The sequence below is a fragment of the Ischnura elegans genome, chromosome 10 (genome assembly GCF_921293095.1).
Source record: "Ischnura elegans chromosome 10, ioIscEleg1.1, whole genome shotgun sequence".
In the NCBI taxonomy this organism is placed as follows: Eukaryota; Metazoa; Arthropoda; class Insecta; order Odonata; family Coenagrionidae; genus Ischnura; species Ischnura elegans.
The window spans coordinates 25,969,945-25,979,782 of NC_060255.1; the positions used below are offsets into that span (position 1 = coordinate 25,969,945).

The window sequence follows — 9,838 nt, forward strand, 5'->3', positions numbered from 1 at the left end:
TGCCGTCCACACAACACAAGTCTCTCACCCTCAAGTCACTGCTGCAAGTCATCACGTACAAAAACCATTGTTCCTCTACGATTGGCTCCAAAATATAATTCCCTACACGTAGAGCACGCGCCGCACATGCCTCACTGAGAAACAAATGGGATCATCAATCATAATTTCTTATTCACGCTGGGTAAGCTTAAGTGCACCCCTGTCATGTACATGACAAATGTGAACGTGAAACATTGTGAATGATAGATATAAATATGAAATTTGTTATATTCAACACTGTAATAATTAAAAGATCCTTATCTTTTACTTCTTTGCCGATTTTTATTGACAGTATTTATTGAAAAACTCTACCGGTTTCGACATGAAAAGTTTAATTTTTAATGTATCATTTCACCATTTCACAAAGTGAACTCTCAAAACATGGATTTCATTATGAATGACACTACCGCTCTCTATATACTAACTATGGCCATTAATTGGGGGAGACATTTGATTCAAAAATGCTCAATTCCAACTTCGCACCGAAAAATTCAAAGATAGTGTTTCCTCAATCATTATAGCAGAGGCAGTTTGACGGCGGTTCACGAGGCAGTATTGTAAATATCTTACAATTAGACCTGCAGCCAGGGTTGGTCTGGGGTGATTCGGGAACCTCGGCTGAGACTCATGATGGGATCACCCTCGCCCGGAGAAAGATAGGAAACTGTATATCCAGAAGTGGATTTTGACGATATTCTGGCCCTTAATAACTAGATAAAAATTAATAATAAAAAATAGCAAATACGTAAGAAAAAAAACTATAATAAGTGAAAATTTAAAATTTATTACGTGTCATGGTTCTATTATCTATTAATTAGTGAGTTCTCTCTGAAAATTCAATAAAATCAAAAAAAACTAACGTAACTTTTTAGAAGAACCCTTTCATAGATGCATCAGGTTCCATTTCATCTCCAAAAACTTTCATCGTTTTCCATAATCTATGCACACTGGGTATGCATGCATTGAAAAGCAACTAATGAAAAAGTATAATTTCATAATTTAAAAAAATACTTTGGTTCATCTGAGACTTTTTTATTACACTTTCCATATTCGCTTCACGATAGACGCGAGCGTTGTGGGAGGCCCCGAAGCGCCTGCAGCGAAAGTTCTCAGAAAGGCCTGAGCGCTGAGTAAGGGAGAGGGAAGAGGGGGTTACTAAGTAGAAATAACGAAAATGAAGTCCGCCCAAGGACGGAGGAGAGACAGTAGAACCATTCCAGACAGAAAAAAAATCCGCGCTAAAGGAGGTCTAAAACCTAAAAAATATCCGAGTTTGAAAACTCAATACTTCACCTCCAAATTTCCAAACTCCAATCAACGCGCAATCAGAATTTAGGGACTTATGTTATAGTAGGGAGCACATCGGTGGGAGTACAATATTGTAATATTAGACCTAGGTTGGCTTTACTATGATCTCAGAAAAATACGCAATAATAACTATGTAAAACCCAAATCCCCTGATTATACGCGCGCTAGTTGATAAAAAGTGAAAAATATTTTATGTCCGGTGTGAAAAAATGCATAAAAGTCTACGTCTGTAGAAATCTTACTGGATAAATTTAAATCGTTTGTATCTCTTGGTAATCCATTGATAAAAACCGAATTATATTCTCCACTAGAATTATGCTTTTTTTGTTATGTCTTAATCACAACAGAAGTTAATTCTGGCTAAGTAACATTACAGGTCAAGAAAATTTATCACAAGAAATCATGATGGCGATTTATTCACCCATATCCTGAGTAAATTTCATTGAGCATTTGTTAAACATTGCGCACACAATATCAATAGGTAAAGAGCCAATGCGCCAATTACTTGCTATTAACCTAAGTCATTGCTTCTTCAATATAGTATTCAGATCGTTCATCCAATGATTACCAACTTGTGTGTGGAGATAAACAATTCTCCTAATTTCCCAATTTCCAACTTGATGGGTTCAGCTGTGTATCAATATAATTATTTCCAATGACGACCCTTGTTATGGCTCTTGAGTTCACTGTTCTACTCTGAAATGACACGGAAAATTTTCATGAAATTTTCCATGACCCATAACTAAGAAAAGGCTTAAATTTAATTAGTTACATGACTTTAACCGTCCAAAAACCAGCTACTTACTATTTTCAGGCAATATATTATCAGCACCCAGGGGAAAAACTTCGAAAGCCGACATGCACACAGTATCTTATTATGGCCAACTAAAACTTGAATTCAGCTTCTTTAAATCTTAACAGAATCACATTGAATACATGAATACGAATCGTTCCTTACGACTTATCCTCCATGATATCGTCAAAGACTGCGAAGACCATCCATTAAATACGTCAGGCAAACCGGCTGGAGATCGCTCAAGGACGCTGCACTTAAGTGGCATCGATTGAATATATTTCTACACACACACTAGTTTTCTCTGCTGTCATCACATTCATTCACACTACTTATAAGTCCTCTGGAAGTGTTCATTCCTCTTATCCGTTGAGATCGGTCGACATCTACCGGATAATTCAATGAATGCTACTTTCACCTAGCAAAAAAAACTACTCCTGGAAATTTATGTATTAAAGAACACATGACCTAGAAAAGTTCACATCTTAATTTTACGAAAAAATCAAACATGACTCAGAGTGAGATATCTAGCAAGAATAACAAATCTATGAATCCAAATCCAATTGATGAAAACCAATAACAGTACTCTCAAACCATCACATTGAGGCATGCAGGGGCGCAGCTGAGAATTCAGGCTAGGGGGTGGGGGGTTTAGGCGCAACTAATACTTACGGGTGTGGGGGTATTGCATACCCACCAGGGTAAGCAGGAGTTGCGGGGGCCCTTCTTCAGAAAAATTTTAAGAATAATGGTTCAAAATAGCGAGTTTTACGGCTTTCTGAGGGATATTTAATTAATCCTAACTCTATTCTGCAAGTAATACTGATCCAAATAAGTAAAATGGTTTAAACTTAACAATTTCTCTTAGCTCTGGGGGGGTGGGGGGGGGGTTTATCCCCCAAAACCCCCCACCCTTGCTGCGCTACTGGAGGCATGGACACCGTAAGAGATAACCTAATATCTTTCTCTTTAGCGTCTGTCACATTAGCAATAATTGGTACACATCAGTAGTGAAGTGTTGAAAACTATTAAAAGAAGTCAACTTTTCCTCAGTTCAACGTCTCTACATATCTCATCAGTGCAGTACTGCCACCATAAGAATACGGCGAAGGAACCTTGACCGCAAATTTCAGAAAATTCTTCATTCTAACATGAATAAAGATTTCTAAAATTATATTGCCGACGAAATAGCCACCGCGCTTCCGAATTATAAAGACAGCGACGAAAACTGATTGGGTCTAGAATCGCTAAGGTTTTCATCATGGAATATAGGTTCCCAATTAGAGAAGAAATAAAAAAAATATTTAAATATTGCTTAGCATTTGCAGCGGAACGGAGTACCTTGGATATCACAACCGGAGTCATAACTTCAAGAAGTAGTAAGTAATAAAAGGCGATGTAATCTTAATTGAGACGTCGATTCATTCAATCTCTAAGAAAACCTAATATGAATATTTATTAGGACCAACGCATTTCCTCAACGCTATCAAATACGATTACCAAAAGTGTAAAGAGGATAATTTTAATGAGCTCATCGTGCAGGTTATCGTTCCACTTATAGCTGGTGAGCGAAATCCACGTGTATATCGCACATGGCTTCGCAAGAGCTGGTTTTGCTACTCGAGAGCCACATACGGCGAGTGAGGCGGGACCTCAAACATCTCCTGACCTCGATGTCTTAATATTGCAATTCGAGAATCCCGACAAGCAATACGCCAACTATTGGCCGAATTCGGAAGTAAAGCTCCGAGGATAACAAGCAATTCCCTCAGGAAACCACGTTGACGAATCATTGGTATTTCTGGGAATTTGGTGATTTTTCTAATTATATTTTTGGTACTAAGCTATCACAGCGTCGTAAATAATATATTTTATGCATATACACACGATAAGCGAAGTATTGCAATTTTTCTTTTCTAGTCTACTAAGAATAATGCTTATAATCGGAGTCAAGCGTTTATGGTCATTAGGATCCCTTTGAGATATCGCCGTGAGATAGTAGAGGATATTTCAGCTAAAATTTATTAATTCCTTAATCTTAACTGCTATTTGTTGTTGTCCCGAGGAATCGAAATACCTCCTCAAAGCAAAAAAAAAATCTTCCTTAATATGTTCCATTTTAATTTTCGCAGTGGCTGGACGATTCATCCTATTTCATCTATTCTATCATCACAACCATGGTCCGTACATGAGGACCATGATCACAACAATATCCTCGATGCGTCGGGCATGTTGGAAAATTACGTCACTGCCTTCAGCGCCGCCATCGGTGATTTGAGTCTTGAATTCAACTTTTTTTTAGGGATTATTTGGAATTTTAAAGCGGCCGTTGACAAAATTGCGTCATTTCCGTGGATCAAACAATTTGATTCCGTTGAGAATCCAAGAGTGATATGTCAAATGTTGCAGGATGTTTCTGGAGCTATTCCAAACTGTTCGAGTTACTTGAGTATCCTCACTGTAATTTGGAATACAAACCTTCGAAAGTTTTCTTAGTACACTTTCAACCTTCTCCCATTCAAAACTTCTTATCTTACTACTTCCGCGCTGGTCCAATTAAAAGAAGTCAGCCTCAGCTCAAGCTGCCGTGAGGGTATATTTTAAGATTTGAATTACCGTTTCAATATCCCCGGAGGTCCTGTCAATTTCCCTCAAATTTACGAGATGGGCACCCCAGAAAAATACTAATTATCCGACATTATCTCCCTAACCCACGAAATAAATATTCACAACTTGAACTCCATTGAAGGAGTTTTTTTCTGCGTCTGGTCTTAATGAGAGGATTTATGTAGTTTAAAAACGGTTCGTGCTCCCCAACTAGCCATTATCTGTGAACATTGAAAGGAACCACAAGCATAGAATATCATAGAAACACCAAGATGGATTAAGATTTTAATTTTCCTAAGGAATTAAGAGTAAGAGGAATTAAAGCAGTGCATAGATAAATATGACAACCCAATGACACTCTAATAGCGAAAATTGATTGATGTGAAGTTGAGAACGTAACTCGTTGTTACATCTAAGGCAAGTGTCTCGATCATGGGTGGCTATTTATTTCAACTTTCGGATTAGTCAGTTCCACACCATTTCTCAGGAAAATTAATAACAGAGTCAATTTAATTGATTGTTTTCATTGCATATAACAGAATATTAATAGCGAAATTTTAAAATTTTAGTCGTATATTACAATGACATCCTAACAGTAAGGGTATACTGGGACTGATGCCTCGTCTAACAGTTCAATATTAATTTGTCGCCTTAAATCTGGTGTAAAGACATTTCAATTTACAATCAAAATTAAGATATTTCGATGTATAAAATGATTTTAAGCAAGGACACCGTGAGCATTGCATCGTATGAATTGAAATAAGACAAACAAATATACAAGTGTAAAAACAACACACTACATGCAGGGAAGTTGAACTGCACAAATGGCTAAATGAATCGGTGTGCATTCCACGTTTAGCCTCCTTTGATGCGATAACACTTGGAGCCCGACGGCTTTTATGAGGTAACCTTTATATTTGTGTCATTATCACGTTTCAATTGAGGATTTGCAGTAAATACGAACCGCTGAAATACGATCTCGAATTTCCAACAGAATACATTATCTGGATTTTCCCTTTCAAATAAATTATTTGCATCTTTTGAATATAAAATTATACATTTTCTAAGCTATTTATGAGTCTTATAAAGAATCTCATTTTAACTCACGCATTAGAGAAATCATTGACATTGTGGAAAATTAAACGTAGACAAATTGGCTGAAATGTATTCTACTGCAGGAATTATCTCAATATTAAATCGCCAACTTCCCGATTAGCCTGGTCCACACCCACTCTCAGGAGCATTAACTTCATTCTCTTTTAATTTATTTTTTCGTAGCATTTAACAGAATTACGTAAGATAACGCAAAATGTCTTCCGCACCAATGTCACCAACGATCGATACACTTGCCTTAGATGCCAAATAACGAGTTACGTTCTCTCCGTCACATTAATCAATTTTGGCTATCTTATATTTGAATAAAGAAATATTATCCACAACTCATTATAACACAAGGTTAAATAAATCATTTGTGAATATTGACTCTTTTTCTAAAGAGGGTTTTGACCACTTCATTTCTACCGATTTAACTTTGTGACAAAATAGTTGTCAGCCTGTGAAAATTCGGGAAAGTTATATAACGAACATCATCCTTCAGCAGGCTCGTCAGTGAAAATTTGGAGGAGTAGCGTTTATAATCAGTGCCAAAGTAACGCTATAGGCACCTCTCCATTGAACGCCTCTCCTCACTTGACCCCCCCTCCCCGATTTTTATGATAAGGCATAGCCTCTCGCATGAGGTAAGGTTCGAAAAAAATGAATAAACAGATATATGGCTGACAGCATAAGTTTATGCTTGAATTTTTTACGCAGGGAAAACCTAGATAGACCTATTCAATTAAAAAAAAACAGCTTGGAGTAAAACTACATGAAACTGTTTAACTTTTATGCAACTAAAACACTTCATGAATACCATTTCCAAAAAAATAATGTATAGCCTTAATTCATACAACAAAATAAGAAGAGAAACTTCAAAAAATAAAAACATTACGTACTACTGTAACTGAATAAACTGCCGCCCTTGAAGGCACCCCTTAGACTGCGAAGCCCCTAGGCACGTACCTATTTTGCCTTACGGTAAATGCGGCTCTGTTTATAATGGGACCGGTTACAAAATGTCCCGAAAGTGGTTATGTAACCAAGAAATTGTTTTACGCAGTTCACTGGTTTCAGAAAATTTTAGGGGTTAAATAAAGAAATAGCTAATATCAACTAGTGCCATTTTAAGTGTAAGAAAAATAAATATCGTCATCCTGAAAAATGTTTATCGGCCACGTATAAAAAGATCAAAAACGAGTCCTCCAATCTACTGCAAGAGGACGTCTGCTTTACGTCCAAGGCCATGCATTATATACGCACCCAAAAATATTCATCACTTGAATTAAGAAGGTTTAATCTATTGGTAGGGGCGATTTACCCCCATTCAAGGCACTTAAGAACTTTTTACATTCGACCCATTTCCAGGCTTTCGGATTACATAGCCCTGTTTTTCATGTGAAAAACAATTCGAAAGGCTTCATGAAGAGACGCTTACGCGCATGACACGAGAGATTGTTGCTAAGGACACGACAGAAACTAACAAAAGCGAATGGAGGGGATTCAATCATTTTTCCATCACTCCACAATAACATCGAAAATATTTTCCACCTCACCATTCCTTTAGAACTCACGGGACTACGAATTTCGCCAATGCAAGGCGTTACTTGAGAAATGCAAAGAAACATGGAAGGAATCACTCGAATGATGGTTTTCAATTTCAAATTACCACATAACATACATTAGTAGTGGCGTAACAATTAGAGGGGGATAAGGGGATGGATCCCCCCCATTGCCTCATAGAAATAAATAAATTATTTAAAATTATCGTCTAGATTGATATTCAAAATAGCTGCATCTGCTTAAAGCCAAATTTTTATTTGCCAAAATGAAATAAAATATATTTCCAGGCTTGTCATTTTTCAAAACTTTTCCCGGACCCCGTTGCCTGGGAGGGGGTGTCGCCACCCCAGGCCATCTAATCCCCCCCCCCACCAAAGTATATCCCAAGTTACGCTACTGATCATTGAGAGGAATTGGACGACGTTCAAATTCCCGGGCCGGCCAATCGCTATTCGTAGTAAGAGGGAAAACTTATTACACTAGTAAAATGACGATTACATCAGTTAAAACATACCGCATGAATTCAATTAAAAAATTTTAAACTATGAAGGACCAAAACTAATTCTGCGAGAGAAATTACTTGTTTCCGAGGAAGAAACAAAATATATGGTAAACCAAGAGTGCCGCCTTCAATGATTTTCGATATTTTCAAAGAAAAATGTTATATAGAGAAATACATAATTTACCAGCGGACCAAAAGGCCTTAGCAGCCCATTAGTGAAAAAAACACGTTGGTGAAAATGAAATTCACCCATTCTCCGATAAAACTTTACCGCCTATGCCCGAGATATTTTTCAATAGAGGCACTCTGAGCACTACATAAAACCTCGATCTATTCAATTGATGTGTGGAATACAAAAATGCCCCAAACACGGTTACGTCGTGGAGGCAACACCCGTCTCTCCTCTGGGAAAATAAATAGACCAGGACCAAAGAGAAGGACGAAAAAATTGCCACTGGATAAGGACACGTGGCGAGTGGGATATTGAAAGCTCTTTACGCTACACAGACTCCCAAGGACGGCATGTCCCCAGCAGTCGAGTTGTCTCCCGCCCCAAATCAGACTCTCTCAAGGGGTCAAGGTCCCCCCGGCACTACTATCGAGACCCACCTCCCCCTCTTAATTTACGCCCTCTTTAGCCCACACACTATCCACCTTCATTAGCACCCCTACCACCTCCAAAAACTACTTACATCATACTTTCAACCAACAAAACTCACCGGCCTTTTCCAACGCCTGCTGCTGGGGCTCGTACGCTGTGTCGGCTCCGTTCCTCTGGTTCACGGGTGCCATGGTGTGCTCCTCTCTTTTCTTCACGGGAAAGACGACTGTCAAAATAAATAAGTTTTCTTGGAAAGCTGTCTTGGGTTCCTCCGTGGGCACCGCGCGTTGAAGTCTCCTGCACTCCTGTCCCCTATTGGTTAGTACGTTAAGTCCTTCCCCCGCACCGCCGACTGGTAATGAGTGTGAATTGATTCTTTTTGCTTGGTCAGCGCGTGTCGTCCGGTGCGGCGATTGAAGGGGAATGTACGGTTTGATCGAGAGCGCGCACGGAGTTGGTTGTGTGGACGGCGTGCTCTTGAGGCTGCACTATATACCACCTCCGCCCCCTTCGGACATGCGCACCCGCGACCACCCAGCTGCGATCACCCCCTCCCACAACCTTCCGCCCCCCTCTCTTCCTCTACCGTTCCCTAAGGACAATCCTTTTAAACACCCCTCCGCGGGCGACCGCAAAGCCCCATTCTTCCTTCTCCCCCGCTCACGGTCTCAACCTCCCCTTCGCGTTTTTCCCCATTCGATTTCCACCTTAATCGCGGCCTCCCCCTTTCGCCTCCAAACCATCCGGCCCGCCTCCCTTCCTTCCTTCCACCTGATGCGCATCCGCAAATTTACCCGGCGGCCACCTCGAGGATGTTTGGCAGGGGTGAGTTGTCTTAGAAATCATCACCAGTGGTCAACAATCCTAAGATGCGTAGGAATTGAAGAAATAAAAACTTGGCTATTTACACTGTGATTTATTGTGATCGACCATGGTTTCGTTACAGCGTTACATAATCAAGGTAACATTAACACACCTTGATAGTATTACGCTGAAACGAAACCATGGTCGGTCACATAATCATCATGTGGAAATAGCGAAGTTTTTATTTCCTCAATTCCTACGATAAAGGAGTTCCACCAAGTTACGTCCGCAACTATTAATCCTAAGATTGATAATTGTTTTTCGGGTTGATGCCGCGTTGACTCTTTTTGATGGACGATAATTTTGAGGCCCAAAAACCCGAAGACGGGAACAGGAATACGTCTGAAACTATCTAATTGGCTTTGAGTTAATGAGGCATTAGCCCGGAAAACGATTATCAATTCAATCACCGCGGAAGCCTCCGTGCCAATACGGAGATTTGTTTGACGCAGATTTCCATTCAATT

The 9,838-nt window shown here is 39.3% G+C and overlaps 1 protein-coding gene across 1 annotated transcript in view; it reads right to left on the reverse strand.

Annotated features, from left to right (window-relative positions):
* LOC124166376 (GTP cyclohydrolase 1) overlaps positions 1-8,975 on the reverse strand; it is an 87,347-nt gene extending 78,372 nt beyond the window's left edge. The window contains exon 1 of the mRNA XM_046543881.1: positions 8,627-8,975. Coding sequence (XP_046399837.1) covers positions 8,627-8,699 — 73 coding nt within the window. The 5' untranslated portion in view covers positions 8,700-8,975. The remainder of the gene's footprint in view (positions 1-8,626) is intronic.
* Positions 8,976-9,838: the final 863 nt, after the last annotated feature.